Raw genomic sequence first — 19896 nt, 5'->3', positions numbered from 1 at the left:
TCACTTACCTCCATTCCTATCAGTCAGCTTGCAGGAGTTGGAGAATAGCTGGTTGCTGTGTTTGAATAAGGGTATTTTCAGGTTGTTCTTAACCTTTTAAATCGCTCTTTTCAGTGTTCTGATTCAACTGCCTCCTTAGTATATAACTCTTTTGTTTCAGGAAGGATCTGATCAGCCTGTCAGCCAAGGGTATATACACATTCAATTTTTTAAAAATGCAAAATGTGCTTATTTAGTTCTTATCACACTTTTCTTCATGTCTCCAATCGATTTCTTCTTTAGTTTTTACTTTTCTTATTTCTGGGAACTTTAAAGGTAATGAAGAAATAAGGATAGCAAGGCATGGTAAAAGGTCTCATGAATATTCAGCTTGAAGGAAAAGACTAAAATGGCTAATAAATGTATTCAAATTTCAAAGAGCTTTCCTCCTCTACATGTACAATAAATTGTTCTCTACCATGATTAAATTCAAAGAATGAAAAATATAACCATAAGGAAATGTGGGTTATAATATATGTGTGTGTGCATGTGTATTCCTGACTAAATGGGATGTTAATTAATGGTATAACCTGCAAGAGGTAGTAACATCTCTGCCCTAGGCACCTTGGTATTGTGGAAAGGTATTCTAAGAACTTTAAAGGCCTGGTCTGAGTTTCATTGCTTTCCTTTAATAACTACAGGATCTTAAGCAAGTTACTTTAGCTCTCTGAGCCTCAGTTTCCAGATCTGTAAAATGGAGGTAGTATCTACCTCATGGGATTTTTAAAAAGAGTTAAATGGGATAGTATATGTGAATATGCTTTGTATACTATAAATTGCTATAAATTTACCCATATCTGAGTAGACATTCATTTGGAATGATTTAAGAGGTTATATGTGAGGGATTATATAAACTTACAAGGGCACCCTCTTTTCCAGAGAGGACCCCACCATCAGATGCTCTCCCTGAGCTGGCCCATCCTCGGGCTCCATGAGACTGTCTTTCTTACCTGCTGCAGTGATTTGGTGACAGAAAGTCCATTTAGAGCCAAAGCAACAGAATGAGGTAAGACAGTTTCCAAAGATTGTCCCATTCCGTGTATGTACCATAATATATGTAACCAGGATATTTCTTTCTAGAATGAAGATGAAGAGTGGGGTCAGAGTGCTTCCGGTAACATTACTCCCTCCTAAAGGGAGAAATTTATGTAGAAATTCTGGCCTCCCTATGGATTGAGGCAAAAACATAAAAAGAGGAGAAATTCACCCTATTCCCAGAAATATCTTCTGCAAATAATGATAATTGTGCCCTTTCCGTTTCATTCCAGTGATATACTAGAGGCAGTTGGTACCCGCTCTCGAGAGCCAATTGTTAAATTTTCAGGAGTTTTAAGAACAAATTATATAAACTTACTACTAAATAAATTATATTTAAAAACAAAGGTAATGCTAAAAATTCATCATTTCCTAAGGTTTTTTTTTTACTACATGTTACTATTATCTATGCTCTCAAAGTTATTTATTATATCTGCATAGTTGTAAAAATTATATAATAGGAATCTAATGAGCATCCATTCCTAAAACATGTTTAGTAGTGTCACATTTCTAGCTTGACATAGATCATGGTGGAAGCATTTACTCTATGGAAGTTGGCAAATGCTACAAATCAGAGCCCCTCCCAGAGCCATCTGTTAAACACTTACCAATACACCACTCCTTTAATTCATTTGTCATATGCTTTGGCTAGTACTTGTAAGGTATTCAAAACCCTGAAGGTGTGTGTGTAGTTGACAATGAAGCTTCTGGAATCAAACTCCTTAGATCGGGATTCAGGCTTCACTGTTTATTTACTGTGTGATATTAGGCAAATTACTAACTCTTTCTATGAGAGTAAAAGAAAGATTATCTACCCTATGTATTATTTTGAAGTTTAGAACACTTTAAGTACTTAAAGCACATGTAAAATAAACAATACCTAATACATAATATGCATTATAATCATTATAATTTAGATAAATTTTGAAATCATAACCTGAAAGCTTCTTTTTAGTCCTATTTTCGTATAGATTTTTAAAAATCAGGTATCACTGTTGAATTTTATCAAATGTCTTAACATCTCTTGATTAGAAGTTTTTCATCTCTGACATATTAATACCATGAGTTGTATTAGTAGAATTCCTTATATAAGGAAAATCTTAAATCCCTGGAATAAATTTCACTTGGTCATAGTGTACTATTCTTTGAATGCACTGATTTGCTAATAATTTGTTTTGCCTATTTCATTATTAATAAATTATCTTGGTCACAATTTTCTTTTGTGTACTTTTTTTAGGTTTTGTTACTGGTGGTTTAATGACTTTGTAAAAATAATCAGGAAGCTTTTATTTTTGGTAGCCTTCAAAAATGTCTCATCCCTATAAGAAAAGAATTTACCTAAGGAACTATCACAACCTGGCACTATTTGGTCATAACTCTTTGTCAATTTTCTCTATTTTAATAATTATCGAATTTGGCTTCACATTGGACTTACCTGGGGAACTTTTAAAAAATATCGATGACTAAGCCCTTTCAATACATTCTGCTTTAATTCGTCTGATGTGCAGCCTGGGCGTGAGGATTAATTTTAATTCCATCATCATTAATGCACAGTGTTATATTAGTTTCAGGTGTACAATATTGTGATTCAACAATTCTATACATTAGTCAGTGCTCATCATGTTAAGTGTACTCTTAATCCCCCTCACGTTTTTCACCCATTCACCCATCTACCTCCCCTCTGATACCCAGCAGTTTGTTTTCTATAGTTAAGAGTCTGTTTTTTGGTTTATCTCTTTTTTCTTTGTTTTGTTTCTTCGGTTCCACTTATAAGTGAAATTATATAATATTTGTCTTTCTCTGACTGACTTAATTTAACTTAGCATTATACCTTCTAGTTCCATCCACGTTGTTACAAATGACAAAATTTCATTCCTTTTTATGGCAGAATAATATTCCATTGTGTATATAGACCACATGTTCTTTATCCATTCATCTATTGATGGCCATTTGGTATGCTTCTATAGTTTAGCTATTGTAAATAATGCTTCAATAAACATAGGGTGCCTATAACTTTTCAAACTAGTGTTTTTGTATTCTTTGTGTAAATCCCCAGTAAGTGGAATTACTATGTTCCAGTAAATAATGGATAATATAGTAATATTATTTTTAATTTTTGAGAAACCAGTTTGCATTCCCACCTATGGTTCTAGGGGGTTTCTTTTTCTCCATGTCCTGCCAACACTTGTTGTTTCTTGTGTTTTTTATTTTAGCCATTCTCAAACATGTGAGGTGTGCGATTTTCATTTGTATTTCCCTGATGGTGAGTGATGTTGAGCATCTTTTCATGTGTCTGTTGCCCATCTGGATATGTTCTTTGGAGAAATATCTGTTCATGTCTTCTGCCAAGGGGACATTTAAACACTCTTCAAATGCCTATAATGTGAAGCCGAGGTTTAGAACAGCCATTTAATTCCTTTCACTCAGAATAGTAGCTTATCTTGATTTCTCTTGTTCCTATAATGAATTTCTTTAATGAATTTAAAGAACACTATTTAGTGATTTATATTTACCTAGAAACTTCTCTCTTCCTCCAGTACATATTTTCCCTCTCTGGTCTTCCTTAGGTTCACTTTGTTTATCTGCTTCTGACCCCTTCAGCAATTTTATTTTATTTTATTTTGTTTATCATTAATCCTTTTTGTTAAGTGATAAAATTATTTCAGGATATTAATTTTTATTCTAACAAATATATATGTATGTTATTTATTGATATATGCTACTTTTTATTATCAGTAGTTTTTTAGATAGTCTGTAATTAGTGTTTTGACTGCCTGTTTTATCTAAGTATTGTTTTCAGAGGGCTATTTTCTCCCAATTTTCAAGTAAGTGGGGTTATTTTCATAATCATGTCTAATTTTATTGTTGTCACAGAACTTCTTATGAGTTACCTGGACAATGCTTCTAAAATAGCTGCTTGATCTTTTCAAAAAATTGTATTATCGAAGTACATCTGCTTTATCATAATTGAAATGTGTAGCACCAGGCACTTAAAAAAGGGAAAGCAACTGATACCAGTGAGTTTAATAAACAAAAAAGAAGTGGTACCAGCTGCCCTTCCATCCAGGCAAATTGGCTTCCTAGTTTTATTCTTCTTCTTGAGAAGGAAGTACTTGAGACTGGATGCACCAGAATCCCAGGTGTGTACTCAGAATTAAGGTTTTTTCATTGCTTCCCTTACACACCCTTGTTTATCAGAAGCAAGTCCACTCTAAAGTCAGTATATTAAGCAGGAGTCAGCAAATGTCTTCCATAAAGGGGCAGATAGTAAGTATTTTAGGCTTTGTGTGTTGGGTTACTAATATTACATGGAATGTATTTAGAATTTTAAAAATCCATTATTTATCCAAAAAATACAATTAATAGAGCATTCTATATTTTTAGTTGCTAAATATGACAATCTAATTTATAGGCTCTCTGGTGTCTGCCATTCTGGTGGGGAAACAATTACAGAATTACATAAGTAAATGGGTGAAGCTGTGTGCAGAATTAAACTTTATAAAAATAGGCAGTGGACTGTATTTGGCTCAGGGGCCATAATTTGTCTACCCCTCTATTAAACCAGTACTTTTCAATGTTTAATGTGCATCAGAATCACATGGAGAGCTTGTTAAAACACTAGTTTCTGAGTTCCATCCCCAAAGTTTATGATTCAGTCGTTGGGGTGAATCCCAACAATTTGCATTTTTATCAAGTTCTCTAGTAATGCTGCTGGTGGTGGTGGCCTGTGGGCCACACTTTGAGTACCACTGCATTATAAGAAATGCCTGTTTATGTTTTTATTCCTAAAATCCACTCAGAGGAACACATTTTATTCATTCAAAAATTTCACCAATCTTATAATAAAGACAAAAAATTTAAGTGCTGAAATTTGAATATTCTCATGGCCAGATCTTCTACATCAGCACTGCCTCCCTAGCACTTATGGTACTTTTGGTTAATTATAAAGAGTCACTCTCTCTAAGGGAAGAATTAGAAAAAAAGGCATTGCACTTCCTTTGAACTCACACCTCACCAGGGTGCACAGCTTGATAAATTGAGCACCGGCTAGATTCCACAACCTGGTTTTTAGCATTCACTCTTCCCTTCAGGGGCCTTTGTGCCTTACACAAATGGCACAGCACTCCTGGTGACCCTGCTGATCAGAAGAACGGCACCTAAAGTTTATTTATAAAAACAAACAAACAAACAAACAACACATTCTAAATTTAAAATATTCAGTAAGAATTTACTTCTTTCCTTGAAGTAAAACAAAAACAAAAAGAAAACCAATAAATAATATTCTCTTTTTTATTCATTTGGATTTGACAGATTTTTTCAGTTTTAATGAGGTATAACTGACAAAATCATAAGATATTTAAAGTGCACAATGATGATAAACAGTATTGATAAGCAGAATCCTATATATAAGCTGACCAGCACCTGTGCTCTTTTTCTCCCTCAAGGGAAGAAAATAAACACAATTTTTAGAAATCTCCTTTATACAAAAATTTTTCATTGCTGAACATGATTTATCATCTTCATCACATGGACAGACCTCAGGCTTCAGTGTGTTAGCATAGTGAATATAGTCTGAACTGTTCTGGCTCTTTGGAATTCATTTAAGGTTTCTTTATACCCTAATAGATCAACAGTATTTTACAAGTGTTCCATGACCCTTCAAAAGAGTACATTCCCTATATAGAAGCATAGAGTTGAAATATATTTGCTTATAAATGTATGCTTTTTCATTAATATTACCCATCTATTATATGGATTATCTATATTCCTACTTAGTGCCTTGATCTAATGACTTGATATATAGTATAATTCCCATGAAGTCAGAGAGAATTTCTCATGCATGATTCTATATCCCTGGCACCTTGCACAATATATGGAACACAGTAGGCACTCACTTATTAAATGAGTAAAATGTTTTGCTATAAAATGGAATGGAATGCAATTGTTCCCAGTTGCCCATTCAAACAAAAAGTGAGTTTTTATCTTTTATATACTTTTTCCCTATTGGACTTTTAGCAGATCTTCCAATCAGGATTTAATGCTGTGTTTCATCCTGAATATACACTTCTCCCCAGCACTTCAGTTTTGAAGGCAGGTTCTACTCGGGCCTTATGTTGATCTTAAAAGCTTTTAAAATATAAACATAGAAAACAAAATAATAGGGGCACCTGGGTGGCTCAGTGGGTTCGCTGCCTTCGGCTCAGGTCATGATCTCAGGGTCCTGGGATCGAGTCCCGCATCGGGCTCTCTGCTCAGCAGGGAGCCTGCTTCCTTCTCTCTCTTTCTCTGCCTGCCTCTCCGTCTACTTGTGATTTCTCTCTGTCAAATAAATAAATAAATAAATAAATTTAAAAAAAAAAGAAAAAGAAAACAAAATAATAGAAAAGACATGAACTAAAATATTGACGTTGCACTCTGAATGATTCTTTTTTATTAGTATTATTATTTTAAATTCAATTAATTAACATCTAATGTATCATTAGTGTCAACTGTAGAGTTCATTTATTCATCCCTTACACATTACACCCAGTGCTCATTACATCATGTGCCCTCCTTAATGCTCATCACCTACCCATTACTCCATTCTCCCACTCACCTCCCCTCCAACAACCTTCAGTTTGTTTCCTATAATTAAGAATCTCCTTGGGTTTGTCTCCCTCTCTGACTTCATCTCATTTTATTTTTCCCTCCATTCCCCTATGATCTTTTGTTTTGTTTCTTAAATTCTACATATGAGTGAAACCAGGATAATTGTCTTTCTCTGATTGACTTATTTCACTTAGCATAATACCCTTCAGTTCCATCCACATTGTTGCAAATGGTAAGATTTCATCCTTTTTGATTGCTGAGCAATATTTCACTATTTACATATGTATAATATCTTTATCCATTCATCTGTCAACGGACATCTGGGCTCTTTCCAGTTTGGCTAACGTGGTCATTGCTGCTATAAACATTGGGATGCAGGTGCTCCTTTTGATCACAGTGTTTCTAACCTTTGGATAAATACATGGAAGTACAGTTGCTGGATTATAGGGTACTATTACTTTTAACTTTTTGAGGAATCTCCATACTGTTTTCCAGAGTGGCTGTGCAAGACTGCATTCTCACCAACAGTGTAAGAGGGGTTCCCTTTCTCTGTATCCTCACCAACACTTGTTGTTTCCTGACTGGTTAATTTTAGTCATTCCAACTGGTGTGAGGTGGTTTCTCATTGTGGTTTTGATTTGTGTTTCCCTGATGCTAAGTGATATTGAGCATTTGTTCATGTGTCTTTTGGACATTTGGATGTCTTCTTTGGAGGAATGTCTGTTCATGTCTTCTGCCCATTTCTCTTTTTTTAATTAATTTATTTATTTTCAGCATAACAGTATTCATTATGTTTGCACCACACCCAGTGCTCCATGCAATCCATGCCCCTCAGATTGTTTTTCTGCCCATTTCTTGATTGGATTATTCTTTGGGTGTTGAGTTTGGTAAGTTCTTATAGATCTTGGATACCAGCCCTTTATTTGATATGTCATTTGCAGATATTTTCTCCCATTCTGTCAGTTGCTTTTTTGTTTTGTCGACTGTTTCCTTTGCTGTGCAAAAGCTTTTTATGTTGATGAAGCTCTTCTTTTGCCTTTATTTCCCTTGCCTTTGTAGACGTGTCTAGAAAGAAGTTACTGCAGCAGATATTGAAGAGGGTGATGCCTGTGTTCTCTTCTGATACTCACACGGAATGTGCTCTCCTCTAGGATTTTGATGAATTCCTGTCTCACATTAGGGCTTTCATCCATTTTTTAGTCTATTTTTGTGTATGGTGTAAGGGAATGGTCCAGTCTTATTCTTCTGCATGTAGCTATCCAATTTTCCCAACACCATTTATTAAAGAGGCTGTCCTTTTTCCACTGGATGTTCTTTCCTGCCTTTTTGAAGATTAGTTGACTATAGAGTTGAGGGTCCATTTCTGGATTTTCTGTTCTATTTCATTGATCTGTGTGTGTGTTGGTTTTTTGTGCCAGTACCATATTGTCTTGATTATTCTTTTAATTTACTTAATTTTGCTTTTGTTTTTTAGTATTTTCTAGATGTTCTATAATGAACAGGCATTACTTTTATAGTAAAGAGAGGGGGAAATGTACATCTAGAAATATCAGTCATTTTTTTCTCAGACATATCTACTCTCTAGTTTAAGTTCTATTCATTGAGATTACATAGAAAAAGAAAATTCACTCTTCTAGATGCAGAACCCATTAAGAGTTATTATAAACTTACTTTTTATTTATTTGTGTTTCAAGTTTTTAATTTAAATTCTAGTTAGTTAACATAAAGGGTTATATTGGTATCAGAAGTAGAATTTAATGATTCAACACTTACATATAACATGTAGTGCTCATCACAAATGCTTTCTTGATATTTAAATGGACCTCTCAGATTCTCCTTGAGTCTTTTTTTTTATTACATTATGTTAGTCACCGTACAGTACATCATTTGTTTTCGAAGTAGTGTTCCATGGTTCATTGTTTGTGTTTAACACCCAGTGCTTCATATGTGCTGTCCTTAATACTCATCACCGAGTCTTCTTTAAAGTTTCCTTCTAAATGTTGTCACCTGGTTCCCAGATCTTTCACCACTGGCATTTTCAGTGCCCATGATTCTTCTGAGACTCACATGGAATGTACTAAAATTCCTTTCTTTTTCATTCATTTGTCCTAAACTGTTTTTATACAACTAGGTAGTGTCTATACACAATGATCTCTTATGTACTTTTCCTGTCCTCCCTCTTCAAGCAGACCACAGATGGTGGACCTAAGGAACGGAACAACAGTGGCAGAGTTTATCCTCGTGGGCTTTGAACAGAGCTCCTCTTCCACTCGGGCATTGCTCTTTGCACTCTTCCTAGCCCTCTACAGCCTTGCCATGGCCATGAATGGCCTCATCATCTTCATCACCTGGACAGACCCCAGGCTCAACAGCCCCATGTACTTCTTCCTTGGCCACCTGTCCTTCCTGGATGTCTGCTTCATCACCACCACCATCCCACAGATGCTGATCCACCTGGTGGTCAAGAACCACATTGTCTCCTTTGCCTCCTGCTTGACCCAGATGTATCTGGTTTTTGGTGTAGGTGTGGCCGAGTGCATCCTTTTAGCTTTTATGGCCTATGACCGTTATGTTGCCATCTGCCACCCACTCAGCTATGCTCAGATCATGAGCCGGCAGGTTTGTGTGAAGCTGGTGAGTACTGCCTGGTTCTTCGGGCTGATCAATGGCATTCTGCTTGATTATATGACATTTCGTGGTCCATTCTGTAGAGACAACCACATAGAAAACTTCTTCTGTGAGGCCCCCATAGTGATCGCTCTCTCTTGTGGAGACCCTCAGTTTAGTCTGAAGACAATCTTTGCTGATGCCGTCGTGGTGCTGCTCAGCCCCATGGTGCTCATTGTCATCTCCTATGCACGCATCCTGGCCTCCATCCTTGGCAGAGCCTCCTCCTCAGGTCGTGGAAAGACCTTCTCTACTTGTGCCTCCCACCTGACTGTGGTCATCTTTTTCTACACCTCAGCCATGTTCTCTTATATGAACCCTCGCAGCACACATGGCCCTGACAAAGACAAGCCTTTCTCCCTCCTCTACACCATCATCACCCCGATGTGCAACCCCATCATCTATAGTTTTCGAAACAAGGAAATGAAGGGGGCCATGGTGAGGGCCCTTCGGAGGACCAGCCTGGCCTAAGCAGAGTTTGTCTAGTGGGAAGCCTCCTGGAAGAGAAGCTCCCTCCCTGAGTCCTGACAACTGGGTAACATTCCCATGCTGAAAGGCTCTAAGAAAGAACATTCAAAGCTTTCTTCCTACAGGCATCTAACCCAGAAGATCCTGATGATGTCTAATGTTCATCTGTCTGATTTACACCCAGTGTAGATTGATCCTTCCAAATTCCTCTTACTGAAACATGTTCATAATTGGAGGGACAAGCATAATGAAATGGAAAAGTTTATTCCAAAATTGGGGGATAAGTAGTAGACTCCTCAAGAGAAGAAAGTAATACAATGACCAGTCCATTCTTTGGAGCATTTCTTTCCAGGGTAAAGGCAAATAGCAGGAACTTCATCTTAAGGAAAAGATCATACTGAAAGCTATAAGGGAAACAAAGGGATGTACAGAAGTTAGGGGAAAGGCAGTAGGTGAGAGAAATATGCTAAGAGGTGTGTGACATTATCCCTATATGATGGCATCAAAATTATCCAAGAAGTTCCCAGAAAAAGTAAGAATGGCGGAAGAGGACTGTATTACTCCTCAAAGGAAACAAGAGGAGGAGGTCTATGCCAGATGCATGTGAATTATTAATGGGGAAGTGGGAAGGCAGAAGCAAGATCAGGAAATCTGAGGAGAGCACCCACTTCCTCAAACGATGAACTGGGAGTGGTAGCTATAGAACAAAATCTCCTGGAGTCAGGGAAGCTTCCCATGACATCTGCATTTTATAAGAATATTAAAAAGAGCACTTTAACTTATTTGTGCATTTGGCTGCTTCCACTAGAAGATTTTGTCACTGGCCTGGATGCAGGTTTTACAATTTAAATGTTTCCCTTTCTTCATGAAGATTCCTCCCTATGTCTTGTTTTATTTATAATGCACTACATTTCCTGAGACACTGTTCACATCCTTCTTTCTCCCCTATCCCAGTCAGTTACCTAATGTCTTAGCTCAGGGATTCTCAGCAGGGATGATTCTCTCCCCCAGGAGATATTTGGCAATATCTGAAGACATTTTCTAATTGTCACAAAAGAAGGAGGGTATGTGCTACTGACACCTAATAGGTAGAGGCTAGGGGTGCCGCAAACATCCTACAATTCACAGAACAGCACCCACAGTAAAGAATTATGCAGCTGAAGGAATCATTAGTGCTGAGCTTGAATAACCCTGGTCAGGAGATAAAGTATTAAAAGAGCAGAATGAGGCAGATGATGAGAGGTATTGATATGGGAAAAGAAGAGGCAGTAGGGAAACCAAGAATTTATGATTCAGAATTCTATCTACAAAGACATTTCTGGTTTACTGTGAGCAAGCTTTCTGCTGGCACTGCCATGGCAACAATCTATGTAAGTACTTGTGATAAAACCTGCTCTAAAACCTGGGTGTTTGTCTCTATCTAAGCCTACTTCTACTCCAGGTTTCCCAAGTTATACCCAATCATGCCTTCCTGCCTGCCCACAAGCATGGACACCTACTTAAATTCTGCCCCTTTCATCTCTTACTTCAACCCAAACTTCACTCACCCAGCAGTCGTCTTTCCCTTGTTCCCATCAGCCTCACATTCCTGCTCAGCTAAATCCTAACATTCATCACCTTTGCTCATTTACAGTAGGACTCCTGCACATGCCATTTAGTGCAACCCATGAAAACCTTGTGGGAATAATTATGGGAATACTTCCTGCAATGTCAACATTTTTCTCATTGACTTTATCCATCTCCTCCTTTCTCCAGTGCTTATATTTCCCCACCCATGTGTTCCATTTGTTTGAAAGGTCCACTCTACCTTCTATCTGAATAGAAGGTAGATAGATACCTTTTTTGCCTCTTTAGAATGAAATACACACATTTTCCCTCTGGTCTCTGTCCTCATAGACAGACCGTTGTTGGCTGCCTCAGTGGGTTTTGTTGCCTCTACATACTGGTCGGGTTTAGCTAGTAAGAGTTACTTAGTAAGATAGAGGAAGGCAGGAGAAGAAGGCATAGGAATATTTATTCTCCTGCTTCATCTCTGATATCCCAGAGTTACTGTCAGGTGGCCTTCTACAGCTCCCTTCCCTGTCCCCATAGGTGGTACCTGCTCCCTGCTCTTGAGATCCCAGGATGATTCACCATCCCTTTTTGATTTCCCTTAATCCTTCCACATCCTGGTAAGCACCCTCATCAGTCCTATTTGGTGTGTCAACCATTTCCTTCCAGCACACTGACTGACCTAGTAACAGGTACCAGGTATATATTATTTTCAACACAAATTGAAAATGTCTCAAAATAGACAATATACTAGTTCATAAAGTAAATCTCAAAACATTTCAAAGATATGAAGTCGCACAGACCAAGTTCTCTGACCATAATGAGGTTAAATGAGAAAGCAGTAACAAAACAATAACTAGAAGGAAACTCTTATGGTTGGAAATTAAGAAACATAATTGTAATTAATATACCTCCAAGGAATGAATATAAGACTACTCCAACATGGAAAGAGTAAAGAGCTTGGAAGTAAGAGGCTCGCACTCCCATCCTCACCAAGGGAAAATCAACATCACTTCTTAGATCTATCAGAGAATTGAAGTCGCAGGGGAAACCACCACCCCCAAAACTGGGAGACAGGTGAACACAGAAAATCATAAGCTCTCTGGGAGTAAAATATGCAACTGGAGCCTGGTCAGATTACTTAAAGGGAAACTGACCAGTTATTAGAGACTGAGAATGGACTAACTTCAGAGATAAAAACTCAGGGCTTACCCTCAGAGGAGCTCTCATAGTTTCGTGAGTTTTACTTCCAGCAGCCCAACTCTGGTCATGATAACAATGAGGGGAAAAAAATCCCTTGTGCTTTAGCAGGGGGAAGGGACAAGCTAGCATCTGGAAATAAGCCCAGAGAACACTGTTTACCATCAAGGAAAATTATTTTGATGAGAATCTAACAAATCAGGGGAAGGATCCATGAAAGAACAACAACAACAATAGACAAAAACAAAACAAACAGTAGTGCTGAGAGGGACCAGTGAAGGTTGTTAGAGCCCAAGGACACTGGCTCACTGTAAGACTGAGACCTAATCATAGAACTGTGGAATGCTTCCACTCGCCTCTACCTTACCACCACATCAATAAGGCTGTAGAATTTCAGGATCACAGCTGAAAGAGCTGTAACACTCAGACCCTATTTAAGAAGGAGTTTATAGAGAAACAAAAAAGACAACAAAGGAAACAAAAGCAAGGACAGGTGAGGAAATTTTGGCCTCTGACCCCACAACTACAGAAAACATTAAACACAGCCTAAAGCCTAACATAAAACCCCCTGCTGAAGGCTTATTTACCTCAGTTCCTTCTACCTGATACTTCATGTCAGGCCTTCAACACAAAAATTGATTGTGGTAATAATTACAAAAATTTGCAAGCCCCAAATTAGTAATGAAACTACTTACAATTTTGTGGGATGTACCTGGAGCAATACTTTCTTTTATTAGGAAAAAAAGAAGTGTTAAAAAGTAATAAACTAAGCTACCAACTCAATTCCAGAATAATAGATTATGCAAGGAACATAGAAGGAATAAAAATGCATATAATAGATTGATTCAAACAAATCCAGAGACTGATGAAATTGATAGAAGAATTAATAACTTCACAGGTCTGTGGCATGACTGATCAAAAATAAATGGACTTAAACAATACTAAGACTGAAAGGGGCCCATAACTACAGATGTTACAGAATGAATTATAAGAGGCTTCCTGTTTCTGATATTGATGGACCGTGTAATTTGGATCAGCTATGTCACTCAGAACAACAAAAGCTGGATAAAATATTTTAAACCATCCACTTGAAAGAACTAAAGCATTAAAAAGGCAGTGAAGAATTTGGGATCTAAGACCCAGGAACAGTCAATCTACATTTAAGTAGATCTAGGGAGGGCTGATAAGAGGATTAGTAAAGTGGGAGATACGTCACAAAGAAGATAAAACAAAGAATAGATAGAGCAAATATACTATCTGAAGAGAAAATAGCCAAGATTTTTCCAAAACTTAAGAAGACATCAGCGCACAGATTACAGAGGCCCTAAGTATACCATAATATGTTACTTGTAAAAAGAAATACACACATAGGCACACCATTAGGACATCTGAAAATGAGGGACTCAGAGAAAAAAAAAAAAAAAAAAAAGCTGCCTGAAGAAAAGGACCGATTCCCTTCAAAAGAAGCACAATTAGATTGACAGCTGTCTTCTCAACAATGGAAGTCAAAATATAAAATTTATCTTGTGTAAAATTCCAGTGTAGCAGACTAGAGAGGAGCTGCAAGTCAAAGAAAGATAATGCTCCAGCTGGCCTGGAAGAGAGCATACATCCATATTGTAAACTGCCTGAGCATCCATGTGGCAAGCAATTACAGGCAGCCTCCAGGAGCTGACAGCAATGGCTGATTGATAGGCACCAAGGACATGAGTACCTCATTGGTACAACTGCAAAGAATATAGATCTTGCCAATAACCAGTGAGCTTGGGAGAGGACCCTGAGCCTCAGAAGAAAATCACAGCCTGGTTGACACCTTGCTTTCAGCCTGGTGAGACCCTGAGCAGAATGCCCAGCTAACCATACCCAGACTCCCGACCCAAGGAAATTGTAAGATAGTAAATTTGTATTACTTTGAGTCCCTGAATTTGTGGTAATTTGTTATACAGCAATAGACTACTAATATAAGCTTTTTAATTTCTAACATAATACCATGGAAAATTTATGACATCTGCTTAGATAAATAGGAAAAAAGTACTAGAAAAATATTATTTTCCACAATGACAAAAGAAGAAGGGAAAAATGAACACACTTGTAATCATAAAGATAAATCATTAGCTTAAGAATATTTCCATAAAATTGCCGGGTGCGGTGGCGCGCGCCTGTAGTCCCAGCTACTCGGGAGGCTGAGGCAGGAGGATCGCTTGAGCCCAGGAGTTCTGGGCTGTAGTGCGCTATGCCGATCGGGTGTCCGCACTAAGTTCGGCATCAATATGGTGACCTCCCGGGAGCGGGGGACCACCAGGTTGCCTAAGGAGGGGTGAACCAGCCCAGGTCGGAAACGGAGCAGGTCAAAACTCCCGTGCTGATCGGTAGTGGGATCGCGCCTGTGAATAGCCACTGCACTCCAGCCTGGGCAACATAGCGAGACCCCGTCTCTTAAAAAAAAAAAAAAAAAAAGAATATTTCCATAAAATTGAAGATGACACAAAGAAATTGAAAGATGTTCCATGTTCTTGGGTTGGAAGAAAACACGTTAAAATGTCCATACTACCCAAAGCTATCTACACATTTAGTGCAATTCCTATCAAAATACCAACAGCATTTTTCACAGAATTAGAACAAAAAATCCTAAAAATTATATGTAACCACCAAGACCCCAAATAGCTAAAGCAATCTTGAAAAAGAAAAGCAAATCTGAAGGTATCACAATTTCAGATTTAAAGTTATATTACAAAGCTCTAGTAATCAAAACACGCTGGTACCAACCAAAAAAATAGACACACAGATCAATGGAACAGAATAGAAAACCTAGAAATGCTTTACTCATAATCATATGGGAAACTAATCTTAGACTAAAGCATGAAAGAATATCCAGTAGGAAAAAGACAGTATCTTCAACAGATGGTGTTGGGAAAACTGGAGAACTACATGCAAAAGAATGATCCTGGACCATTTTTTACACCATATGCAAAACTCAAAGTAGAATGAAGAGAGCACAGACAGTAATTTCTCTGACATCAGCTATAGCAACATTTTTTCCAGATATATCTCCCGAGGCCAGGAAATAAAGGCAAAAATAAAATATTAGTTTTCCATCAAAATAAAATTTCTGCACAGTGAAGGAAACAACTGACAAAACAAAATAAGAGGTGACCGACTGAACAAGAGATGAGATTTGCAAATGACATATCTGATAATAGGTTTAAAAACTGGTGCAGCAACTGTGGAAAACAGTATAGAGTTTCCTCAAAAAGTTAAAAGTAGAACTACCCTACAATCCAGTAATACTACCACTGGGTTCCTACCCCAGAAATACAAAAACATTATAGGGAGGATATAGGCAGGGATAATACATGTTTCTATCAGCATTATTTACAATAGCCAAATTATGGAAACATCCCAAGTGTCTATGGAGAGATGAATGGATAAAGAAGTTGTGGTATATATGTATATATGCAATGGAATATTATTCTGCCATAGAAAAGAATGAAACCCTCCCACTTGCAACAACATGATGGGAGCTAGAGAGTATAATGCTTAGTGAAATACATCAGTCAGAGAAAGACAAATGTCATGCTTTCATTAAGGGTGGAATATAAGAAACAAAAAAAGAGCAAAGATTAAAAAAAATTAAAAAGGAGGCAGGCAAACCAAGAAACAGACTCTTAGCTGTAGAGAACAAACTGACACTTACCAGAGGGGAGGTGGATGGAGTGATGGGTAAAATAGGTGATGGGGATTAAGGAGTGCACTTGTCATGATGAGCACTGTGTGATGTGTCACCATGTGGTACTAAATGGTACCATCACTCTATGGGACACCTGATTTACTATATGGTACACCTGAAACTAAAATAAAACTGTACATTAGCTATACTGAAATTTTAATTTTTTTATTTTATTTTATTTTTCCAGTGTTCCAAGAGTTATTGTTTATGCACCACACCCACTGCTCCATTCAATACGTGCCCTCCTTAATACCCACCACGAGGCTCATCCATCCCCCCCACCCCTCTCCTCTCCAAAACTCTCAGTTTGTGTCTTAGAGCCCACAGTCTCTCCATGGTTCCTCTCCCCCTCTGATTTCCCCAATTCACTTTTCCTTTCCTTTTCCTAATATCCTCCCTGTTATTCCTTATGCTCCACAAATAAGTGAAACCATATGATAATTGACTCTCTCTGCTTGACTTATTTCACTCAGCATAATCTCCTCCAGTCCCATCCATGTTGATACAAAACTTGAATTGAAATTTTAAAAAAAATTTCTAGATTTTGGATACTAATCCTTTATCAGATACATCATTTGCAAATATCTTCTCCCATTCCATAGGTTGTCTTTTAGCTTTGTTGATTGTTTCCTTCACTGTGCTGAGCTTTGTATCTTAATGAGGTCCCAATAGTTGATTTTTGCTGTTATAGTATACAGGTTCCTCAAAAAGGTAAAAATAGAACTAACCTAAGACCGACCAATTTCACTACTAGGTATTTACCCAAAGATACAAAAATACTGATTTGAAGGAGCACATGCACCTCGATGTTTAAAGCAGCATTATCAACAGTAGCTGAACTATGAAAAGAGTACAAAGGTCCAATGAATGATGAATGGATAAAGAAGATGTGGTATATATATACATGTATGTATACATCTATGATGGAATAGTACTCAGCCATCAAAAAGAATGAAATCTTGCTATTTGCAATGACATGGATGGAGGTAGAGAGTATTATGCTATGTGAAACAGTCAGATAAAGACAGATATTATATGATTTCAATTATATGTGGAATTTAAGAAAGAAAGGAGATGAACATAGGGAAAGGGGGAAAAAAGAGAGAGGGAAGTGGACCATAAATGACTTAGCTAGTGAGAACAGAGGGTTGATGGAGGGAGATGGGTGGGGCATGGGCTAAAAGGGTGATGACTATGAAGGAGGGCACTTGTGATGAGCACTGGGTGTTACATGTAAGTGAGGAATTACTAAATTCCACACCGGAAACCAAATTTACCATTTATGTTAACTAGAATTGAAATAAACACTTGAAAAAAATTTCTATAATATTTCTATAAAGAACCAGACATAGGACACCTCAGCTTTTTAAGTGATAACTTCAATACCAAAACTTGATAGAAAAAATCAACTAATCTCACTCACTCTCAAACATAGTTGCAAAATTCTTAAAGAAAACTGTGCCTACAATGTATTAAAAATGTAATATCTTATGTCCTGAACAAAACTGAGTTTATTCCAGTAATTCAGAGTTGATAGCACATCAGAAAATGAGGGGCGCCTTGGTGGCTCAGCAGGTTAAGCTTCTGCCTTCAGCTCAGGTCATGATCTCAGGGTCCTGGGACAGAGCCCTGCTTCAGGCTCTCTGCTCAGCAGGGAGCCTGCTTCCCCTCCCTTCTGCCTGCCTCTCTGCCTACTTGAGATCTCTCTCTTTCTCTCTGTGAAATAAATAAGTAAAATCTCTCTTTAAAAATGAATTATGTAAATGACTACCCTAACAGACAAATGAAGAAAAACCATATGATCATCTCAGTAGATCAGGAAAGGCATCTGTTTTATTCAACATTTATACCTGTTTATAATTTTTTAAAAAGCAACATTTCTCAGCAGACCAGGAATAAAAGTGAACTTCCTTAAGCTATTAAAGTGATTATACTCCAAAACTCAATAGCAAATACCCTCCAAAACTGAAACATTAAAATTGCCTTCAGATCATAATTAAGCCTAAGTAACCATTATGCCTACTTTTAGTCAAGGTAGTATTTTATTTCATTTAAATTTTAGTTGGTAAATGTACAGTGCAATATTGGTTACTGATTTCTGGAGCATAATTCAGTGATTTGTCAATTACATACAACCCCAGTGCTCATCACAAGTGCCCCCCTTAATAGCCCATCCCCACCCCCCTCCTCCCTCCATCAACACTTAGCTTGTTCTCTATCATTAAGAGTCCCTTATGGTTTGTTACCCTCTCTCCTTTCTTCTTTTCCCCTTTCCGTATGTTCATCTGTTTTCTTTCCTAAATTCCACATATGAGTGAGATCACATGATATTGTCTTTCTCTGACTTATTTCATGTAACATGATACCACATCATTGCTGATGGCAAGATTTCATTTTTTGATGGCTGAGTAATATTCCATTGTGTATACATACTTAAGATTGTACTGAAGATCCTAGAAAATACAATAAACCGAGGGAAGTAGGTAATTGTTATAAGAACTGGAAATGAAAAAGCAAAACTGTCTTCATTTACAGATGACATGTGGTGGTCTTCATAGAAAAACTGAAAGAATGTACAGATAATTTATTAAAATTCATAGGTTTTAACAAGGTTACTGGACAAAATCAATATGCAAAAGTGAATTGCAATCTATATACCTGCAAACATATTAGAAAATTGAAATTTTAAGATACCAGTTTAAATAGTATCCAAGATATAAAGTACATAGGAATAACCCTACTGAAAACAGTTAATTCTTCATGGAAAGATGCATATAAATTTATGGAATGTCACTAGAGAAAATAAATAAAAGGAAATATATAGAGACTTACCTCATGTAGCATCAATAGAGCCAACAACTCTGCCCTAATAGCTCTAGAAATTATATGACTTTGGACATCACTTGTTTTGATTTAGAAGTGACCCTTGAACAACGCAGGTCTGAACTGTGCAATGCCACTTACATGTGGACTTTTTAAAGTACAGTACTCTAAATGTATTTCCTCTTCCTAATGATTTTATATTTTTACATTTTATTTGTTTATTTGACAGATAGTGATCACAAGTAGGCAGAGAGGCAGGCAGAGAGAGAAGAGGAAGCAGGCTCCCTGCTGAGCAGAGAGCCCAACTCGGGGCTCGATCCCAGAACCCTGGGATCATGACCCAAGCTGAAGGCAGAGGCTTTAACCCACTGGGCCACCCAGGCGCCCCCCTAATGATTTTCTTAATAACATTTTCTTTCCTCTAGCTTGCTTTATTGTGCAAATACAATATATAATACATATAAAATACAAAATATTAATTGATTATTAATTGATTGTTTATGTGACCAGTAAGGCTTCTAGTCAACACTAGGCTATTAGTTTTGGGGGAGCTAAAGTTTTATGCAGATTTCTGACTGCACATGGGAGTGGTGACTCTAACCCCTCATTTGTCCCAGGGTCAACTACAATTACTTTTTCACCCAGATTTGGGGCTTGGATGAAAAACCCCATATTTGGATTGGAATTCAGTCATAAAATGTGGATGAGAGGTTATAGGGAAGTGAGGAGAGCAAGAACATTCCTTCTTAGCATATCAATTGAAGGTACAGAAATAGCTATTTTTTTTAAGATTTATT

At 37.3% G+C, this 19896-nt stretch overlaps 1 protein-coding gene across 1 annotated transcript; it reads left to right on the top strand.

Moving 5' to 3' along the window:
* Nucleotides 1–8859: 8859 nt before the first annotated feature.
* LOC132020322 (olfactory receptor 10AD1-like) lies at nt 8860–9801 on the top strand. Its single transcript, XM_059404504.1, has one exon. It carries the CDS (start codon nt 8860–8862, stop codon nt 9799–9801), a length of 942 nt encoding a protein of 313 aa, XP_059260487.1.
* Nucleotides 9802–19896: the final 10095 nt, after the last annotated feature.

This window comes from Mustela nigripes, chromosome 6 (genome assembly GCF_022355385.1).
Source record: "Mustela nigripes isolate SB6536 chromosome 6, MUSNIG.SB6536, whole genome shotgun sequence".
Classification (NCBI taxonomy): domain Eukaryota; kingdom Metazoa; phylum Chordata; class Mammalia; order Carnivora; family Mustelidae; genus Mustela; species Mustela nigripes.
This window is presented reverse-complemented; position numbering and strand designations above follow the sequence as displayed.

Coding starts and splice junctions, on each gene's coding strand:
- LOC132020322 (XM_059404504.1), top strand. CDS start 8,860: ATGGTGGACCTAAGGAACGGAACAACAGTGGCAGAGTTTATCCTCGTG.